At 33.8% G+C, this 23,137-nt stretch overlaps 1 protein-coding gene across 1 annotated transcript; it reads right to left on the minus strand.

Moving 5' to 3' along the window:
• Nucleotides 1-4,464: 4,464 nt before the first annotated feature.
• On the minus strand, nucleotides 4,465-21,001 carry LOC118202023 (solute carrier family 35 member G1-like). Its single transcript, XM_085812333.1, has 2 exons — nucleotides 20,918-21,001; nucleotides 4,465-7,176 (listed from the first exon to the last, which is right to left on the minus strand). The coding sequence occupies exon 2, from the start codon at nucleotides 7,140-7,142 to the stop codon at nucleotides 6,087-6,089; it is 1,056 nt and encodes a 351-aa protein (XP_085668459.1). The 5' UTR covers nucleotides 7,143-7,176; nucleotides 20,918-21,001; the 3' UTR covers nucleotides 4,465-6,086.
• Nucleotides 21,002-23,137: the final 2,136 nt, after the last annotated feature.

Here is a 23,137-nt window from a genome sequence, read left to right on the forward strand (position 1 = left end):
TTACGTATTTGTGATAACCTCATCTGGGGATTGCCTGAGGTGACGGAAGTAGAGTGATATTTTTCATGCTAAAGCCGGCAAACACGAAAATATCAAAATATCATTCAGCATATCTGCGTGATGAAACTGAAGACGCACTCTTAGTCAAAAGGTCAGAATTTCGAGTCCCGAAGAAGGCATTAGCTTTCGGCTTGTGTTTGAGAACATTCTGGTGTGATACTTCTTTGGCGATATGAAGCAACTCCAATGATGGAACACAGCAATAACTTTTATTTAACATTTAAAAAAATGGCGACATACAAACAAGAAGAGAAAACATATTCTAACATTTAAAAATAAATTACATTCTTCGTGCGAGAGTCGCACGTGGCACTCGAGTCTGGTTTCAAATATTGCCATTAACAAATACCTTAATGTTCATCTATTTAAATTATTTAAACTACAAGATTTTAATATTATTTAAATCTGTTACACTGGGCTAAACCGGTAAGAATTCGTTCCAGAAGGTTCTCCAACTGTCCATGCATGAGTTGTTGAGGCATTGCTGCCCATTCGTCTTGCAGCGCCAATCGAAGCTCCGGAATCGTTACTGGTGGTAAGGTACGAGCTGCCAAGTGTCTGCCTAGAAAATCCCATACATGCTCGATGGGATTGAGATCCGGAATCATGCCGGCCAATTCATACGTTCAATATCCTCACTCTCTAAGAGTTGTTCGGCAGCTACTGTGCGATGACATGGTGCATTGTCGTCCATGAAAAGGAACTGCGGACTCACAGCGCCTCTAAAAAGACGCACATATGGAAGAAGAATCTCGTTACAATAACGGGTCCCGTTGACTGAACCTGCGTCGAAGATGTGAAGGTCTGTACGACTACCAAGCATGATGCCTCCCCAAGCGAGAATACCGCCACCTCCATACCTGTCCCTTTCAATGATGTTCGAGGGATGATTGCGGCTTCCCCGCTCTCTCCAGATGAGTATGCGATGAGAATCGCTACTCAGACTGAATCTGCTCTCATCTGTAAAGAGTACTCGTCCCCATTCATTGTCTCTCTGATTCCGGTGTTCCCGGCACTACAGAGAACGTCTTCTCCGATGGGCAGGCGTTAGAGGTACACACCGTACAGGGCGTCTTGCAAACAGACCACCACCGTGCAGTCTTCTGGCCACGGTAAAACGCGACATCGGTCGTCCAGTCGCCTGTGTCGTGTGTCTAGCGATTTCTCCCGCTGTCTGCCGCCTGTTTCTTCTGGCCTGTAAGGCAATATACCGGTCATCTGCGGGTGTGGTTCCTCGTGGACGACCACTACTAAACCCCCGGATAGCTGTTCCTGTAGTTTGAAATTGTCTCCAAAGTCGTGAAACGATGCTGTGAGCAATTCCGAACTCTGCAGCCACACTTGTCACACTGCGGCCTTCCTCCAACTTCCCAATGATTCGACCTCGGGTAAAAGCATCCAGATGTCGTCTAACAGATTGATTATTCGCCATTTCTCGCTGAGGCAGCAACTCGGTGTGATTTTAACTGCTATACGGCGTGCAATCTCTTAGCCAGAAATACTAATCTTACACCGACAACATGCTTTATACTACTCAGACACTCCCCCATTACGTCTACCTGCATATCTGCGCATGTGCTACCGTACATCACCTTACTTAATCTCCTGATTGGTCTTTCTGTCCGCTCTGCCTCTTCGTTCAGCTGATATGCTAATTTTTCGACTTCGTCCTTAATTTTTGCACAACAGAATGAGCAAGAATTCGTGCAAGAATGAGCTCATAAAAATCAACCAAGCAATTTATAGCAAGCTTGTTCATAATTCTGCTCTTGACCAGTTGAACATGTTCTGTATAAGTGTACAACACGCAGAAAGAATAAATAAATTCAAACAAATTTAATTAGTCAAATAAGAGAGCTCAAATAAGTGAGCAATAACTAAGTTATATCTAGGTTCAACAAAATTTGAAAGCATTGCCATTTTCGGGGAAGTGCAAAGTAGTTGATATTTTGTACAGTATTCTATCAAAATGAAAATTTACAAGAAAGCTTAGAATCTTAGTTAATATTAATGAAACAGTAACAACTGCTCAAACGTTTGACACCGACAGCGTTAAGTATTTACATACCAGACTGAAAATACATAGATTTTAATCTCCTGGCTTATTTAATTATGGCAAAGCACTCGAGGAGAGCTATTTGCCTAAAGACAGGTATGCCTTCGTGGAGGACTTTCTAAGGGAAACTAACTCGTATACACGCTACACGGGGGAAAGACCAATAAAACGCCCATGAAGCCTGCCCATTCGCCGGGATTCGAACCCCGGACCGAAGCGCTCAGCCGGTGGTGGGCCTGAGATTTAAATTTACGAAAACCAATCTGCACTTACTCCATTTCACCTTATTTTTAGCTTGTTTTATAAATTAAACAACACTAAGCATAGAATGTGCTGCATAGAAAATGTTGATGAATGTCAAAACGTGAATAAAAGCTGCATTTTATACTCACAAACTCTAACTGAATACTTAACATATTAATGAAAAGGCTGACAGCATTCCCTCTTCGAAGCTATGAATTCCTCGTAGGGTCGATTTCCTTGGTTGAGAAGCCCTGATATAGGACAATATATTAATTTATTGACAGTATTACATACATTATTAAAACTTACTAACGTAACCCCTGATACATATAGTCTGTACTACTAAAAACGTAATCAAATTTGAAATGGTTATACTCAAGCATTCACTTTCACTTTCACAGTTAAATTATTTTAATTTACATAAGAATATTTTTTTTGTTTGTTTTTCTTTTGGTTTGTCGCCTCACTGCAATAGATCCATATGTCTAATATCCATCAAACAAATACACAGTTTTATTATTAAAAATTTCATGTAAAATTCGTTACAATTGAGGCGATTGGAGAATCAATTTATTGATTTATTATTCTGTAAGTATTTCATTCATTTTATACTCAATAAAAATGTCTAGTTAAGGAATTGCTCTTTAATGTACTTAATAACACACAGAATGATACTAAAAATGTAAGTAGTATAAAAAGTTACCTCTAGAATCAATACACAACTATTCTGATGGCAAATAAACTCTTGATGGTATATACCTCATTCATTTAGTTTCACGTTAAATAATTTATTGAAGACGGTACGTCACATAAAACAAACATTCAGTATGATGCATGTGTTAAATGTGAGTATGGAAGGCAATCTAATTGTTTATTTATCATTAAAAATAATAAGTGTTTGATATGTAAATTATTTCTCTAATTTCCTTTGTGAATAGTACTTAAAGAGTGCTTCTAAGTCACGTTGTTTGTTTAAAACGGGTTGTGATAAACTTCTGGAACTGATAAAAGCCAGCTATTGTGTGTATTATACGTATTTTGCTAAAAATTTGATAAGGTCAGCCATTATAATTGTAGCTGATAAGAACAAATGATAATAATGGCAATAATAATTCGTTTCAGAAGAAGAAGAAAAAAAAAAAAAAAAAAAAAAAAAAAAAAAAAAAAAAAAACGCTTTCTGTGAGATTTGATCATTTAGATTATATGGTTATTTTCTGCTTAGTAAGAGAAAAAATCATTTCCAGATCGTGAAACTAGAGTATAATGTTTCAGCTTAATAAAAGAAACACTTGAATTTTTAACACACACGCATACGGTTACAGCCGAAAACATCGCGAACGAAAACGTCGTGGAGAAAACAACGCAAAGCGAAAACGTCGTGGTACAAAACATCGTGGAAAAAAAGAAAGCAAAGAGAAAACATCGCAGTTCTAAAAGATCATGCTACAAATCATCTTGGTTGAAAATAACGCGGTTAAAAAAACTTCGCAATTTAAAAAACATTGTCGTCAAAAATATCGTAGTAAAAAATAAAGTACCTAAAAATCATCGCATGCCGATAACATCGCACACATGTGTTTTCAGGTTTTAAAAGTTCTAAATGCATTTTCGCATAATGATTTTAGAGAACAAGAAGTAAAGAGGAAAAGAGAGTTAAAATGTTAACGACATTTTGAGAATAAACGGAAACAAAACAAGATATAATTTTCACTAAAACAATAACAGATTAACAAACGTGAAAGAAAATAATTTGATAATTAACTAAGCAATTTTTCTAGAGATAACCTCATACAGTTATTTACTGTTTTTTTTTTCGAAGTATTTTTAGACTTTATTTTTAATAAAAAAAAATTATCAGTAAAACTTATTAAAAGAAGGTTAATATATTAATTAATTATGTAAATTTAAAATTCTATTAAGTTTTATAAGTTGCATTAATTTTCTACTCATTTTCACTTTTTTACCACTGTATTTTCGTCGACGATGTTTTTAAACTGCGAAGTTTCTGAACCGCTTTGTTTTCGATCACAATATTTTGTACCATGATGTTTTAGAACTGCGATGTTTTTCCTTTGCTTTCTTTTCTCCCGCGATGTTCTGTACTACGACGTTTCCACCTGACGTTGTTTCTCCGCTACATTTTCCTCCGCGATGTTTTTGCAGCGATGTTTTCAGCGGATACCACACATACCCCAAAAAACTGCTTTCCATATTTTGCTTCAGTAACCTACTAATTTATGTACGTTTTATGTATCTTTTAATTAAAAAGGAGTCAAATGTGTGTTTCTTATCTCTTTAACTAAAAGAAGTAAAAAAAAAAAAAAAAAAAAAAAAAAAAAAAGAGGTTCTTAGAATTATTAGGTTATATTGAAGCAGAAACAGGAAGAATATGTACTACCCCCACAGAAATTCGAACTCAAGAGCTCATGAAAATGCGCTAAACGGGCTTTCAGTTACACCACGAAGGTATTCGGAAAGGAGGGAGTAAATACCTTACATAGTCCCCCTTTTAAACCCTTTTAAAGGGCGACTGAGGGTGACGCGACCCAATCGCCAAATCCTGGTGGTGAAGAATTTTCGTCCATCACCTTTTTAGCTGAAATATAAATGAAGTAAACGGAAAAATATGTTTTAAATGCATGAAAATATTCACCGATTGTGAAAGTATGAACAGTGATGAATACTGGTATTAAATTGATAAAATAACTTTTACAATTAATTGCACTTACAAAAAATTTTTAAAAACTAATTCTGTGATAATTTCTATTTTTATTCGTGATTGACATAAATCATTATTATACTAGAATAGAAAATTTAAAAAAAAAATCTAATTAAAATGTTGGAGACGCCGCTTAATGTGATCATGGTTAATGCTATCATTCGGATAATTTTACCGAATTTCCAAAGTCCATCCGTATACGTCCATGTATACGAATACAAGGAAAATATTTATCTTATTGTCATAACAACAATTTGGATAATATGATAAAAATATTATAAAATAAAATTTTTAAGCTGAATTAAATTCATAAAATAAAGTCAGAATAGTTTATGAAAATTAGAAAGTAACAGAGAAATGTAGAATAATAAGGAATTAAGTCACCAAATTGCTTGGTTTAGATTGTAATTAACCATTCATATTAAACGAAAAAGGAAACCTTAGTTTGGCTTAAATTTGAATATATCTATTGATTTTGAATGCGATCAGACACAGGTCCCTGTTTTCAGAAGGAAAGTTAATTCTACAGAAATTTTTTGGAATTTTCTTCACTTTCTGCAGAATTCTGTAGAATTTTCTTTCCCCTTTCTGCTGAAAACAAAATCCATGAAAATATTTATTAATTTTGTTTTTGCCTTATTTTTAATTGCACATTGGCATGTTTTCTTTCAAGAAAGGACAAGTGTCACGAGCAGTTCATAAATGAACTTTTGCTTTGAAGACATTACGAACAGTTCATCAACAAATGTTTACCTTTTTTCAATTAAAATGCTACGAAAACTACTTTATATATGCTTATGATTATATTGCTATTAAATTAGTTAAATTCTATTGATACTTTTATGGCATTTTTTTCTCTTCGTTTAATGTTATCATTCGGCTAATGCTATCGAAATAGTGGTGGACAAACTTGATCACATTCAACAGCGACGTCGCCTACTGTATATAAATATTAAATTACAAACATTTGATAGTAATACATAAAATCAAAGCTCTTGATTTGGATTTCATAAAGTCATCCATTTGAGGCGTTTAAATGTGGATGATTCTGGAGGCAAAGAAGACACCCATTTCTGAAGTCCAACTGTAATCACAGAAAAACTAATTAAAACGGCTCCGCTGATGCTAAAAGCATCCGGAACTTCACGGAAAAATAGCGTTTGCCACAAAAATGCGAGCACAATATCTGCGGCTGCTCGCATAGTCGAAATAGGTCCCGCGTTTTCACACTGCAAAGCTATCGTTAGCATAGTCTGTCCTATATAACTGATTATCCCTAAAACAACGATGAGGATACTGTCCAAGCCACAAGAATGCCACTTGAAATTCCCAAGTAATAAAGTAAGTATTACAGATTCTATTATGGCCACCCAACTCGAATTGAACATGATGACAGCATGATGGACACTCTTCACTTTTCGCAGGACAATGAACCTACCTGTGCTGAAAATTAATGAGGCGAAAGCTGCTAAGATGCCATAAATAAACTCGGTTGAATAAGTGAAAGAACTCCCTGCCAGCCTACTGGGAATCTTGGTATTAAACATTATACCGACCACTGTTAAGAAAACGGTAAGCGTTTGGAATATACCGCAAGGTTCTTTTAGGAATATTTTAGCTGCCACTGTGACAAATATTGGCACGCTGAAGATGATGATAGCAGCTTCACCGAGAGGAAGGTAACGGAAAGCTATAAAATTTAGAAATAAGTTTGTAGCACCAAAGATTCCGCGAATCATGAGCAAGAAACGAAGATTTTTAGGTCCTAGTATATTTTCACCACTTTTTATTGATTCTGGAAAAGAAAAGGTAAGTACTGCCAGAAATCTGTACGTCGCAAGTTGTCCCGGATGGAGGCCAGTCATTTTTTTTACAATCACAGCAGTTGATGAATAAAATAAACCAGATAAAAGTGCAAGCAACAATCCGGTGAAAACAGAGAATTTGCTTCCACTAGGTTTCGTTTGCAGCTCCAATTTTTCTTCGGAGTGCTGGAGATGAAACTTCTTTTTCTTATGGATCATGATTTTAACTAAACATGTAGAGTAGCATTTCCATAGCATATCGATGACGTCTGTAATCCTCCTTGGTGAAAAGCTATGAAAGATAAAAGAATAACTTTTAAAAAGTAAAATACCACTTAAATTGAAGGGAAAGTTTACAAAAACTCCTTAAGAAAGGATTTGTAATAAATTAATACAGATTTAATCCATAACCCGTAATTTTAAATTTGCATGTTTTTTAATTTTATATTTATTACTACGTTTGAGCAAGATAAAAATTTCAATAAGCGAAACTTATTTTAAAAAGCTTAACTTATCGTTAATATTGTTCATTTTATACACTGTAATACTATAGCCAAGAATATTTAGAAACCTACTGCATATTAAATCCTTAATAGAAGGAAGAAAAGAAGGTGAATCTTCGGATTATGGTAACTTGGCGATTTTTTGGTAATTTTTACTATCCATCATCTTAAAGTAGATGCATTTCTAACCATAACTACAAAAAATTAGACTTTTTTATTCAAAATTTCTGAAAATGTATATGAATTTATACATTGGCGCGTTTAGAAATTCGGCATATTTGTTGAAAGCGATAATAACATCAAATGTGGTTATTCAGGTTCTTTTTTAAAATTGTTTAAAAGTAGGAACTAAGTGACTTTTTTGCCGCTCTCGCACAATGTAAAAAGGAAAAGAGGTTGCCATATATTAAGAAGTTCGCCTAGTGAATTATTCTTGGCGCAAACTGGAAAAAAGATTAATAAGATAAATTTTTCTTTTTTTTTTGGACGCCATTTTGTTTTCACAAAGTAAATGCATGTTTATTGTTGTGTTTTTTAACTCAATATTTTTCTAACAATCTGCTAGCCGAATTACGCTTATGCTAGAACTTTTATGGAACAAAAGTGCTTAATCATGACGAAGATTAGGGGCGTAATTGGGAGAAAGTGCAGAATCGTCCACTGCTTGCCGCGTTTTTAAGAATTGCACATACACGGTATCCATGTACACGTCGACATATTTTCACTTAAAAAAATCTCAGAATTGCACAAAAATGGCATTGTGCACACTCTTGACTTTATCCATGTACACATCGACTCATTTTCACTTAAAAAGTTAAAGAAAATTGACACAAATCCAATTCTTCTTACTCTTATAAAAAGCCTCAAACAAATAAGTGGACGATTCTGCACTTTAGCGGCGAAATTGTTTCTAAGTGCTTATTAGCTAAAATTACGATTGCAATTTTCCAGAAAATGTTACATTACATGTCTCATGATCTCTCATTTCTCTGAGACAAAATAATCTGCATTCGAACTGTGTACTTCTCAGATCATTGCTAAAGTCCTAGCTAGTAACCTTTATCGCCTTACCAAAATGTCGCCAAACTACCTGTTACCATATTCCAAAGATTAGCCGAAAAGAAAATAAACAAGAAGTAGAAAATTTAAATTTGTACTTAAAATGAACTGTACTCGTGTTTTAAAATTTTCGAATCAAAAATACATTGATAAAAATCAGAGTAAACATTCCTTTAACTGCTAATGATTAAATTTTGTTTTTGTACATCTTTTGTGCTGATGTAGACTTTTGTTCATTAATTTATATTTCATTCGCTTTGTGATAAATTTGTGTGCATCTATTTTGTATCTATACCTACATTTGTTTTATTACGCTCCAAATTTTGTATAGTAACCATTTAGTACTTGTAAACAACTATCATAAAGGCACAGAAACTAACTAGATTAGCAACGTTTTTCGAAAAATCACCAAATTTGACCATTTCTGAGGCATTTAGAAATTATGATTTGAAAGATGGGCAGACACTTTCATGAAGAAACGTTCTGTACATTTGCACTCAATAAGTATGTCAGTGGCAGTTGAGAAAAAATAATTTAATGGTTTCTCTTTAGTTAAGTGACAGAATCTGCAATTTTATAGACACATTTCCATCCAGTTTTGGTTTTTTCAACTAGTGTTTCGAATAACATTCACGTTCTTTGCCCTCAGAAGCTATTTTGGAATGAAATTGACGTTCGATTGCTTAACTGTGTGTTGTCAAAGAATAATAAATATAACAGCTGGGTGGAAAACCACTGGTGAGTAATCCAAAAGTGCCAAAGAGTTTTCCAGAGAAAGCCGGAAAGCGTGAAAAATCTACTTATCTAAGAAATTCCGCGAGCAACCAAGAAGTATGAAACAGAGACGAAATGATGACCACGACACGACGAAAGGTCTAGGCAGTAGCCGAGAAGACAGCGTGTTCCACGACTGAAATAACCTATTTGGGGATTACTTTGAGGAGAAGAACAGCTAAGCATAACAAGAGCAAGTAGCTCAGCTGAAATTCCTTTGTTTTCCATTTCAAGTGGAAATTTGGTCATTTTTGTCTGTGTAATTGTTAGTCGCGATATATTTACCTAAATGAAGATGTCTCAATTTAAAATCATAAGTAGAATATTCTTTTGTTTAAAAATTTTAGTCTAAAATATAAAATTTACGTTTTGTCACAAAAGTTGTGCCACAAACCTGATATTTCTTAATCAAAACTGTAAACAGTCTGGCAATCTCAAAGTCATGCTATTGTGAACAGTCGCAAATTTTTGCATGAAATTTGTGCTTATCTGAAATCACCTGAAATTAATATCAGTAAATTCAAACATTATTTTGAAAAAATTATGAAAGTGGGCCATTAAAAAATTCCTTTCATTTTCATGCAGTACAGTATAGACCTAATGTTTTTTTGAAGAAAATCATTTATGAATATCGTGAATTTTGAAACTCCTGAGAAAAGTATAAAATGCAATAGACAAATTCGCACCCTGAAGCGAGCGTTAAAAGTCACGTTCCTTGCCATGTGATATTCGAAACGAACTGAGGATGTATTTCATGCTTTGCCAATTTCTCATTTGGTATTCTACAGAATGCCTAGGAAATGCTAACTGTTTCATACATTACCGGCCAGTTTTTGGTATTCTATAAAATGCCTAGGCAGCCTAGGTATTTCCGGTAACGTAGTCAAGCCTTACGCGGGAATCGAACCCACATTTGACCAATTTTCGGACTAGTAATTTGCTTGTACTAACCACTGTACCATTCAAGGCAACAGTTTCCTAGATTTGTGTTCATAATGTTCATCAAAACTTAAAATAAATACATAATATTATAAATATTTAATTTTATATATACAATATTTGATGTAATTTATTATAAAATGTATAAATGATCTGATAAGATGAAATATGAATGTATCATCATGAATATCATATGAATATGATGAAAACATCTGAATCTCAGGGAAAGGATCAAATATCCACAGCTACGCGATTCATGATTCATTTTCCGAAAAATCTGATGTGGACATAACATGACTTCCTTGTATGGCCTATTAAATTATACACATTTTCTGCCGAATTTCATTTAAACTTAATCTTCTCAAGTTTCATTACAGATATAATTCTCATTCAATGAATTCAGTTCTCCCTTCGCGGCAAAGCAAAAACACATAAAATCTCAAAACACCTTAATTAAAAATTGTGAAACACCTGATAGTATTAAAACAGTTTTAAAAAATGTACAATTAAAATTGCAGTTTTTACCTAAAAACAAGCAATTCGGCTTACGGAAGAGTAGGCAGTTTTTTTTTTTTTTTTTTTTTTTTTTTTTTTGTGCAAAAGAACTGAATGTCTTTTTAATCCCACTCGGCAAAAAGACATTGAAAGTGCAGAAACAGAGTTAATTCACTATTCTATTGCGTTTCAAATGTAAAAAGATGACGGTTCATTAGGATTAACCCGCCACTTTAAATTGTTGATAATTCTGCAACTATTTGCCTGCAGATAAATTAAAGGCATGAAAACCTTAACAGGGACATAAAAGCCATATAATTCAATCACTTTTAAAGCAAAAAAAAAAAAAAAAAAAAATGCAAATTTTACCATCATATAAGAAAAATAAATTAAGCTCACCAAGCCAGGTAACATAGTGGGAACATATATATATTTATATACGATTGCTACAGCTTACTGAAACGAAAAAGAGGTATGCACAGCTACATGTTATAGTAGCCAGGTTACCAAGCCAGGTAACATAGTGGGAACATATATATATTTATATACGATTGCTACAGCTTACTGAAACGAAAAAGAGGTATGCACAGCTACATGTTATAGTAGTCCCATATACAAAATTTCAACGTTCTACGGCTACTCGTTCTTGTTATGCGAGATACATACGTACGTATGTACGTACAGATGTCAAGAAGAAATATCTTCTGAATCCATTTTAAATCTAGTTTACAAACTTTTCTGCCAAAAATCGTCCATTATTCTGTCCGTGCGCACAGATGTCACGCAAAAATATCATTCAAATGTTTTTGGGAGCGCTTGAAATGGATATTTTCGTTGAAATATAATATCCTAAATCTTTCGCGATTACAATACTTCGTACAATTCCTTTATTGCGTACAAGGAAGTAAAAAAGGATATTTTTAATTTATTGAAACATGTTTATTTATTATAGATTAAAAAATATCGTATTGTTCTAAATATTTTAACTGAAGTGCGAGGATTAATGATGAAAGAGGTGTTTTAACTAATGATTTTGTTTTATCGAATAATGTGATTTTATTTAATAGTTTTAATTCACCCCCAACGTTTGTGTCATCAATGGTTGAAGGATATACTGATCTTATTATTGGTTTTCCGGGTATAAATGTTGATGATTACGAGTTTGAAATACTGGATGTTGAGAGTTTAAGTAACCATTGGTACCTTGTTCTGAAGAAAAAGAACTTGAATGTTATCAAAACAGCAAGGACCAAATTCTCTAATAATCCGAAAAGGATTGAAGCTTTCTGTAAAACGATTAGGAAGGATATTTACTGCTTTTATTCGAAATTAAAGAATATTAACGGTAAGAAAGAATTGGAGGACATTGTGTCCGAACTGGAAAAAGTAGTTGTTGAGAAATCAAATAAATGTTTAAAAGTTAAATTCAAAAGACACTATACGTCTAGTTGGTGGAACGATCAACTTCAGACAATAAAGAGAAAAGTGTGAGCTTTGAGGAAGAGTGCTCAGGTGAATGCGATTTCTGAAGATGTTAAATTGAATAGGAAAATATTGTATAAAAGAGAATTGGCAAGATATAAAAAGTTAATTAAGAAAGTAAAAAGAGAGAATAAAATAAAGCATTTTTGAATACTACAAGGTACTATGATGGATTTTTTAAAATTGCTACTGATAAACTTAAAACAAGGACTGTATTTCATAGAGATGGAGGTGGCTGTCAAGAAAATTTTGATGAAATTTCGACAAAGATTATTTCTGAAGTTTTGGATATACAGAGAGAAAATTCCCAGGAGAGGTTTGGTGTAATTGAATTTAATAATGAAGAATACATTTCGCAGTGTAGTGAAACTGAGATCTCATTTACAGAAGATGAAATCAGAGCCGCAATTAAAAGATTACGGAATAAAACTGCTCTTGATTCAGATAACATCAATGCTGTATTGTTAAGGAATATGTTTGTGCGCTTCTCTAAATTTTATGTTTTGCTTTATAATAAATGTTTTGAATTGAGCGTCTTTCCGGGTAAATGGAAAATAGGAAAGATTGTTTTGATTCCCAAGGAGGGCGGCAAATACCGTCCAATTTGTCTTTTGAAGACTCATACAAAAGTCCTTGATATATTGATTTCTAATAGGCTAAACCATTTTGTCACTAAAAATTGTATAATTTCACAGAATCAATTTGGGTTTAATGCTAGAAAGTCAGCGGACGACGCGTTATTTGAATTTAGTAATTTTATTAGAGAGAAAAGAGAAATGAATCATGTGACTGCTATAGCTTTTGATATACATAATTCTTTTGATATGCATGTCTTTCGATTCTATATATTGGCTTTCCCTCTTGTGTGTTGTAAAGCCACTGAACACTGGTAGTTCGGTCCGAGGTTCGAATCCCGCGAACGGGCTGGCTGCATTGGCGTTTTCGTGGTTTTTCCCCATGTGTAACGTGTATACGAACCAGTTTCCCTTAGAAAGTCCTCCACGAAGGCATCCCTCCCTTTAGGCAGATAGCCCTCGTGTGCTATGCTGTAATTGAATAATCCAATCCAATCCCGCGTGTACTACTTTGCATTATAGTACTGAGAAACTGTTTTGAAATTTTGATAAACTATTTTCAAGATAGACAAGTTGGATTTTCTGTAAGTTCTTTTGGGGATAAATTGTTCAAAGTCAAGAAAGGATACCCATAAGGATTTAATAGCGCTCCGCTGCTTTGGAATTTGGTTACTAACGATCTTTTACTTGCGGAATTCCTTTCAAGTGTGAAACTGATTTGTTACGCAGATGATTTGATGTTATTAATTGCTGAGACCTCCCTTGAAAAAATATAAAAGGTATTTTGTCAGATTTCAGATATTATGGAGAATTGGCGACTAAATAGAAAACTAAAGCTATCTAAAACGTAATATCTAAAACGAAAGCGTTCTTTTTTTCCAAAAGGAGGAAAGAACGTTAGAAACCCATTGCTGAGATATAAGAGAATAAAAGTCAAAATTGTTGAAAATCTGAAATATTTGAGAGTTATTTTTGATGAACATTTTAAGGCTATACATAGGAAAACTGACTCTGTTTTACAGTTTTATAAGAAATCGTTTTCAAACTCGATTTTGGCCACAAAGAGTTATATATTGAAACAAATCTATAATTGTGTAGTTGTCCCCACAGTCACATATGGAATTCGAGCATGGGGCGCCAGGGCGGCGGAGCTGCTGAGGATTAGAAATAAGTTAAACTCTATCCAGAGGGGCTGACTGTTGTCCATAACGAGATTATTTAGAACTGCGTCCGTTGAGATTGCGAATGTTTTAGCGGACATTCCGCCCCTCGCATTGCACCAGGAATTTTATTTATAAAACTTTTTACTGAGAACCAAAAGGATTGACTTTTGTGAATATGGTCAAGATTTTGTTTTTAATACAGACTTTTATGTATTTAATTATCATGTAATACACCGAAAAGGTAGAATTTCTATTGGATTTAATAAACAAATTCCTGTTTGTAATGAAATCGACGTTTATACTGATGGTTCGGGGTTGGAGGAGAATATTGGATTTGCTTATGTCATTTACTATCATGGAATAGAGATCCAAAATAACAATTATGAATTAGAAAAATGCAATTCTGTATAGCAAGCAGATTTGCTTGCAATGCAAAAATCTCTAGAATAGCTAAACAAGAATCTTGGAGAATCCTACGATATTGTTATACATTCGTATTGTTATGTCTGTTCTCCAGTCCTCTCCAACCCCGTCCAACAAAACTTGAATATTCAAACTGCGAAGGAACGTTATGTTCAAATCAGGAAATATCACCATTTATATCCATGTTAAGGCTCACAGAGGATATATGGGCAATGAGAGGGCGGATGCTTTGTTGAGATTATGGATGTTCAAGCTTCGAGATGAAATGTATTGATATTATGAAAAATGGGAAAATCAATGAAAGCTGTCCGTTACATAATACTGATCTATTAAAAGAATTTGTTCCGGGTAAAAATATGAAAATAATAAATGATATTGATCTTAATCAACGTATTTCCCGACATGGCAGATTCCCTAGGTATCTGAAGAGGTTTGGGTTACGGCAAAATGATAAATGTTTAGTTTGTGATAAACTTGGTGACCATGTGCATTTCATCGAACAGTCTAGCTTAACAAAACGGTGTCCGCCGATAACATCGCGGCAAAAACATCGTGGACGAAAACGTCGCGGAGAAAACAACGCAAGGTGAAAACGTCGTGCTACAAAACATCGTGGGAGAAAACATCGCAAAGAGAAAACATCGCAGTTCTAAAACATCGTGGTACAAAACATCGTCGTAGAATATTAAGCGGTTCAAAAACATCGCAGTTTTAAAACATCGTCTTTGAAAATACCGTGGTAAAAAAATAAAGTATCTACAAATCATCGCATGACGATAACATCGCAGACATGCTTTTTTCAGGTTTTAATAATTGTAAATGGATATTCCCATAATGATTTGTGAGCGCAAGGTGTAAAGAAGGATAAAATTTTACTTTCACATATTTTATTAACTAATAAATTTTTGCTGAAAACGTAAGAAGGAAACTTAAGCATAGAAAATTAAATGTAACTTATAGATTATACTTTTCATGAAATATTACCAGTAAAAACTTTATAAAAATGATTTATTAATGGCCTTTGTTAGTTAACTATGTCGGTTTAAAATTCTATTAAGTGCTATAAGTTGCATTAATTTTTTATGCTTAAGTTTCCTTTTTATTTTCTCAGCAAAAATTTATTCATTAATTAAAAATATGCAAGTAAAAATTATCCTTCTTTCCATCTTGCGCTCATAAATCATTATGGGAATATCCATTTACACTTATTAAAGCATGTGTGAAAAAAGCATGTCTGCGATGTTATCGTCATGCGATGATTTGTAGATACTTTATTTTTTACCACGATATTTTTGACGACGATGTTTTTAAACTACGATGTTTTTGAACCGCTTTATTTTCGACGACGATGTTTTGTACCACGATGTTTTAGAACTGCGATGCTTTCTCCCACGATGTTTTGTAGCACGACGTTTTCGCCTTGCGTTGTTTTCTCCGCGACATTTTCGTGTGCAATGTTTTTGCCGCGATGTTTTCGGCTGTAACCTAACAAAACATGTGGTTTGTGCGGATCTTCAGTTCATGAGAAGAGGTATTGGAAAAGCAAAAGACACTGCCAGGGAAATCATGGAGATTATTAATGGAAACAGAGAAGTTATAGGCATAGGTTAAATGTTTGTGTGTTGTGTGTGTGGGTGTCTTGGTGTGTTTGTTGTTATACTAATATTTCTTTTATTTTATTTTTTATTATCAACTCCCGATTTTATTTAGTTATTTTACTTTTTTCTATTCTCCCGGTTTTATTTAGTTATTTTACTATTTAGTTATTTGGGTTAAAGGAAACTCCATCCCGGAGTTGAACTGTGACAGAGCCATATCGACTATCATAACCAGACTTAGGACAAATCACTTAAAAGGGATGAGGATTTCTGCAGACGGACAGCGTAGTTACACCAACATTTGTCCTCATTGCCCAGATGACATCCCACTGTCTCGCCATCACATCTTCAGCTGCCCAGCAATCCAGGCCAGACTGTTTAACATCGGCATTGAAGACCCAGTGGACCTACTTTATACTGATGAAGCTGCCGAGGTTGCAAAAGCTGTCTTTGACAGCTTCGAAGCTATGTAATTGCACTTTGTCATAGACACGACATCATCATCACTTTTATCTTCTTTCCTTGTGTGTTTAAAAATAAAAAGATTCAGCAGCTATATAAAGAAATGCTGACTCAACTCTGTTCCCCAGTCTATCTCCAGCCCCGTCCAACAAAACTTGAATATTCAAACTGCGAAAGGAACTTTATGTTCAAATCAGGAAAAAGCACCATGTATTATTTAATTGGGGTAAGGCTCACATGGGATATATGAGCAATGGGCAATGATTGTTTCTTTTGTTGCGGACTCGGGGCCTGGTTTCCCGGTGTTGTTGATAGTTTTTAGTTTAATTTTAGTTAGCTGCTTGGGACATGGCTGGGTTGCTGGATGCCTTCGTTTGTGGCTTTCGTTCGCAGCCCAAAGGAAGGCAAATTTCGATTTGCAAGAGGGAATGAACTTCTCACCGTACTCAGGAACTGGTGCAATAATAATTATTTCAAAATTTCTCAAAAATATAAATTTTCAACAAGGAGAAAATTTAAGAACTCTGCAAAGCGACTGTTCTGCTCTAATTTGACACCCAGATTTATTTAACTATGTAATAAATATATTAATACTTAATTATTTCGTTAAATTATGTATAAATCATCCTGAATGAACTTAGTTTTTATATAAATAATCTTAAAGTTGCATTCTTAGGTTTACATAAAATAAACGTAATGCACCAGTGCTTGGATTTTGGTGACCTAAAATTTCACTGAAAATGTTCTTAAAAATGGCAAACAAAAATGCGTTTAAAATGGGAAAAAAGTGCCCTTAAAAATTAAAAAAGAAGTTAGTAAAAATGTTTAATAATAATATCAAAAATGATGCAATTGACAAACGAATTAAACCTCAAACAACTGACATTTTACTGTTACTTGAATTTTATTTTTTCTTCCAAATATTAAACTTTAAACACATGTATTATGATTGCACTGAATTATTAAGTGCCTTTTGATCTTTTTGAAAGTTATGTCTGTTGTCAGTATGCAAATTTTTAGCAGTTTCGTGGGAAGCTTTCCTCAATATCTACTGCAGTTTTTGGAGCATACTTTGAAACCAACTGCATCTTTTAGCTTTAACTTTTCTTTAGTTTCAAAAGAATCTGCTTCTCCTGTCAAGGTAAGGGATATTTTCTGCATAGTTTGGAAGCCACAATTTTTAGTCGAAACAGTGTTAACAAATGCAGTATTTGAAACTTTGAATTTGGACTTTTTTTTAAAACGTCACCTAATTTACCAGCGTAATTTACTGTATCCGCCAGTTCTATATTTTGTTCTTGTAATTTTTTTTTCTGGTTTTCAACATTTCGTGCTCCACAAAGCATACTATGAGGCTTACAAAAATACTTTACAGCATTAACAAAATAAATAAACAAATGAACAATAACACTGAAAAGATGGAAATAAATTCTAACAAAAATAAGTAAAAGAAAAATAAGAAAATAAAAATTAGTAAAAAAAAATCTGAAAGCTTTCAGATTTTTATAATACGCACAAAAGAGCGTTTTTTCAACATTTTGTGTGTTACCTTTATTTATTAAATATTATTTCTTTTGCACTTAAACCATATAAAATTCAATTCAACAGCAGCATAATAAAATAGTTTAAAAACAGCATACCATAGAATTTCCGATACAATGTCTCGCGCACTGGAGATAAAAATGTTTTTTTCTGTACTTTTAGTGTTGCCATTGCTCGTTTCGAAATAGTTGAGTTTGATAATCAAAAATTCGTTAAAGTTTTATATTTGAAATAGATAATAAAACAAATACAAAATTTCAAAATTCTGGCTTCCAAGTGCCCCTGTTCGGATGGAGGACTACGCTATTAAAAACTGGATGGCTCTAGGTACCGCTGTGTTTTCACAATACGAGAAACCATCATGCATTCATGCAGATTCTTCATTATTTAGTTTCTTTAAATAAAATACAGGACGATAATATTTGGTGGCAACAGTCTGAAAAATGAATAAACGCAGAAACGGAAACGACGCGAAATGCCGTTTTGAGACAAGTAACACTTTGGGTCTAAAGCCCCTTTGGGCTAAACAAAAATTAGTAAAAGAAAATAAGTAATGCAAAAATATTTTTTGAAATGAAGAGAACTTAATCATCTTAATCGAGAACGAAATTCTGAATAGAAGAAATTGTCTTTATAGTCCAAAAATGTGCAGAAATAATTGGTGACCAAGTTACAGACAAATGTTTAAAAGTCGCCTGAAGTATCTTCCTCTACCGGAGATGATGAAAAGTATTTAATAGTTAAAAATTAGGATCGTGAAATTGGTTGCGATGTACGCATGAATTTCCTTCAATTTTGTCTGTGAAGAAAACGTTTAAATCAAAAAAGGACTATAGCATAGGGGGGGAAATATGTAAGCTTTCAGATTTTACATTACGCCCAAAGGGTCGTTTTTTTAACATTTTATGTGCTATCTTTATTTATTAAATATCATGTTCTTCGCCCTTAAACCATAAAATTCAGTTCAACAGCAATATCGCAAAATTCTTTTAAAATGAGCCTATCTTTGGAATTTCCGATACATAGCCTCGCACGCTGGAGATAAAAATGTTTTGTTTTCGTACAATGTTGTCATTCTTCTCTTTGAAATCGTTGAGTTTCTTAATCAAAAATTCTTTAATGTCTGACAAAATATGAGAAGATAATAAAAAAAATTCCATATTAGGGCTTCCAGATGCCCATATTCGCTGGAGGATTACGTTATTCAAAATTTGATGGCGCTAGGTACCGTTGTTTTATCACAATGCGAGGAACATCATTTATGTAGACTCTTCATTATTTAATTTATTTAAATATAATACAAGGCTGCAATAGTCGGTGGCAACAGTTTGAAAAGCGAATCAGCGCAGAAGATGAACAGACGCAAAATTCCAAACGAAATTAATAGCATTTCTGGGTTAACGCCCTTTGAGCTAAAGAAAAAAAAAAAAAAAAAAAAAAAAGGGGGGGGTTCTTCGAGTTTGAAAAACATATTGCATACAACTGTGAGTGTGTAATTCAAAGAATGTGTCTGTGGAGTAGCACTTTTCCCTGGACATGTAATCCTATGGAAAGAAGCATGCACAAAATATCATAAGAAGCTAAGAAATACTAGTATGGAAAAATTCTTAGAATTGACACTCATACCATGCGGAAAAAAATCTCTTGTGATAAATAGGACTAACAGATTACATAATCAGTTTTCTGTGGATAAAACATGCCTGCCTGCTAAAAAAAAAAATGAATTTACAGGAGTCGAGACAATGCTATTTCCAGGGTAACTTTATTTCTCAGTTTGGTTACTAGAATGTGCCTCAAAATGCTCTGAAATGCTAAAAAAATGACATGAAAAAAGTCATTCCACCAAAAAAAGTTGGAAAATTTTTAAAAATGGTTAATAGAGAAAGTAGTTATGGTTAAAAGAGAAAAGTACTCAAAATGAAAGATAAAAAATACATATATCATCAAAATCCGGATCATGACATTTCACAATATTTTTATCAGAAAAGTGTATTTAATCCTTTCCGGCACGCTACCTTTTAAAATTGGAGTTTTGATTTTAAAAAAAGGTAGGCAGTCTAATTAGGCCTAGAGTAGTACACAAGTAAAATTTTGTGAAGGTAGCACTTATCGTTTTAATTCTGTGGATGTGCCCAACATGGCACACTGATTGAATAGAGCTTCGAAAAGAGTGCTGAAACGAGCATAGTTGTCAATGAACTGACCGATGAGATGCGGAGAAACAAAGAATATAGACTCTCAGTTGTCCTAGATGATCGGTGAGCCCGGTCTGTGCACACCAAGGTTTCGCCGTTTGATTTTAGGCAAGATTTCAAGGTAAAAATTTTAAACTAATATAGAATAAGGAGATTAGCATACAGCCAAAAAAATAACATAGAAATTTCTTTTCAAACAATTCCTTTTATACCCTAAAAAAATCTGTAAGATTTCTTTGAGAAATGAAGGTCTTAAAAAACTAAACATGGCTAAAATATATGGACTGTTTTGTGTTGAGCTGCCATCTACCATAAATAAAGAAGGTTCAGAGTAACCTATAGTAACTTATAAATCCTTTTTTCATTCAATTTTTCTGGGCGTACAGAAGGAGATTTTTCGGTGTCCAAACAGGACACACTGTGCCGCTAGTTACACAAAACTAGAATTTTTAAATATTTCTTCGTAATCTCTGCGACTATACCATATCTCATAACAAAGAGGAAAAGGCAGTATATATGCTTGAATAGCATCCAATAAATATGTTTGAATTCATATAATAACAATAGAGTTGAAATAACATAATTTTCATAAGATAATTTAAGCATGAATTAATTTAGGAATTAATTACTAATGTTATCACTTTGTGATGTTCCTAATATTCAAATAAACGCCTATAACTAAATATCGAAGAATTAAGAATCAAACAAACCTATTTTAAATAAAAATCATTCAGAAGAATATGAGCATTATAATAAATGAACAAGTAATGTAATTGTCATATAACCACAATGATAAATATTTAAGCATTTATTTCTTACTTACTTAAAACATAAATTCTGAGCACTTCTCAAAGGCTTTCAGAAAAGAGATTTAAGAAAGAACGTTTCTCAGCAGCTGCCATTTACGAAATTAAGTTGCTGCTGTCAGTTAAAGAACTCAAGTAAAACTAACATATTATGTTCTTTGCTGTAGGTGTTTCGAACTCTTATGGAACAATTCAAGGTTATTTTAGTACTTTCAAAACTTTTTTTATGGTCTCCATATTACGCCCTTCTCACCTTTATTCTTAAGATTACGTTCAAGATATCATAATACGTTCTTAACTTACGTGTCCAAACAAAGAATTTGTGTTACAAAATAATCCTATCTCCTTTATTCTGCCAGTAATTTACGCCATTATTCGTCAACAAACCCGACTATTGCATTCAGACAGCTGATTGTTTGATTGCATTTTGAGTGACATTAGTTTGAAATCTAAAAGATGAAAAATATGCATGACGTTACGTAATATAATTACTAACCTGTTTAAAAACACTGACGCATCCTTCTTAAATGCCGCAACAAAGGAAGAGGCGAAAATGCGAAACAGGGATGCTTCCAGAAACTTAAAGGAATTAAAATATGCTTTAAAGCAGTAAAATAGGACTGAAGATAAAAATGCCTCCATGATATTTTTACCTCTATGAAAAGTAACAGTTTGAGAAGATTACATTGATTTATTAACGACAGCATTACCTTTCACTTGAAGTAAATGAATAAAAGTAATTTTTTGGACGTATTATTACCTCCTGCGTGCGTCTCCTTGCGTGCTCTTGACGCTCACAAACTACGCCGACCCGGCGGTAAAATAAAAATAAGAACCTGAAAAGAAATAATAACAAGACTCTAACTACGAGGCTCTCTAAACGTAACTAACATCACCGCGTTTTACAATACCGCTGCTAATTCAGCAAACTTTGAATATCACGTTGAACAATTAACAATTCTCCGAGGCAAGCACACAGGCCGAAACGCGGGGTTCTTCAATTTCTGGCTAACTACCTCCGCGCTCGTGAAGTACGAACAGCACACCTCGAACTCGTTTCCATTCTATTTAACTCAGAATACTTCCGCTGATAATTTGAATCCTTACGCGTTCTAGTAAAATTTACATACTCTGGCATTGGCAGTTCCAGGGGAAAGTAAGGCTTGACAGGAAAGATAGTTTAAACTTAAAATAAATGTTAGTTAAAATAAATTTAAACCCTACAACTTTACGAACAAAGATTTGTTTTCTTTTCTTGAGTACCTCTTAGTCACTGTAGGCGGATAAATTGTACCAAAGTTAGTTGTCATAGCTATGAAGGAATTGTCGTCCCATCGAATTACTGCAATGCCATGCTCTTCATCGAATGCTCTACGTTCTTATTCTTCCATTTTTTGTTTACATGTGTAATAGGACCATTTCCCAATCTGTATTCAAGAACTGCTCCAGCCGCAAGAACTCATTCAAATCCGATAACAACATGTGTAATGTAAAAAAGTTGCCGAAATATACAGAATGATTTGAAGAAACTTCCACTACTGTTAAAAGATGTATTACAACGTCTCCGTGTAATCCAAGGTCAGTCAATGTCTTTGAAGAATTTCCTGAATATATAGTTCGACCGCCTCATCCGCGACCATGAGCGCAAACATGCATGCGCCATTCGGACCGAATTATTCTCAAAATAGGGTGGAAGGATGGGGACTTTCTAGCAATTAACGAAGCGAAGAAAAACATGGAAGTAGCGCAAAGAAAACAGAAGTTATATTATGACATGAAATGACGGGAAGTGAATTATCAGGTAAGGAACGAAGTGTTAAAAATTAAGCATTCGCTTTCTTGAGCACCAGAAGATAAAATAGCCAAGTTCTGTCCACGATTTGAAGGACCATATGTGGTCGAAAGACTAACTCAGGCTATAGTGGTTTTGAAAGCAAAGAATGGTGAAACATTTAAGGCAAATATCGACCAAATCAAACCCTATTATAAGACATACAAGTCCTGACATAATAACTTTACCTTTTGACTCCAATACACAATCTAATGCTTCTAGAAGATTGGCGTGGCTTCGCAATATTATTTGATTGGTTGTACTTTCTACACAATCTACTCAAAATCAAAAGAAGAAACAACTTTTTTTTTTGCCCAGAAACAGTGAAGTTTTATCTGCAATATACCGACAAAAAAAGGTTTATGAAAATAACACTGTACAGAAGACGACAACAACAAAATGTTGT

Source organism: Stegodyphus dumicola, chromosome 3 (assembly GCF_044657685.1).
Source record: "Stegodyphus dumicola isolate Sdum_Otavi_A_Nest chromosome 3, ASM4465768v1".
Lineage (NCBI taxonomy): Eukaryota > Metazoa > Arthropoda > Arachnida > Araneae > Eresidae > Stegodyphus > Stegodyphus dumicola.

What these genes read in the sequence shown, in the direction of transcription:
- LOC118202023 (XM_085812333.1), bottom strand. Translation starts at nt 7,142, where the DNA reads ATGCTATGGAAATGCTACTCTACATGTTTAGTTAAAATCATGATCCAT.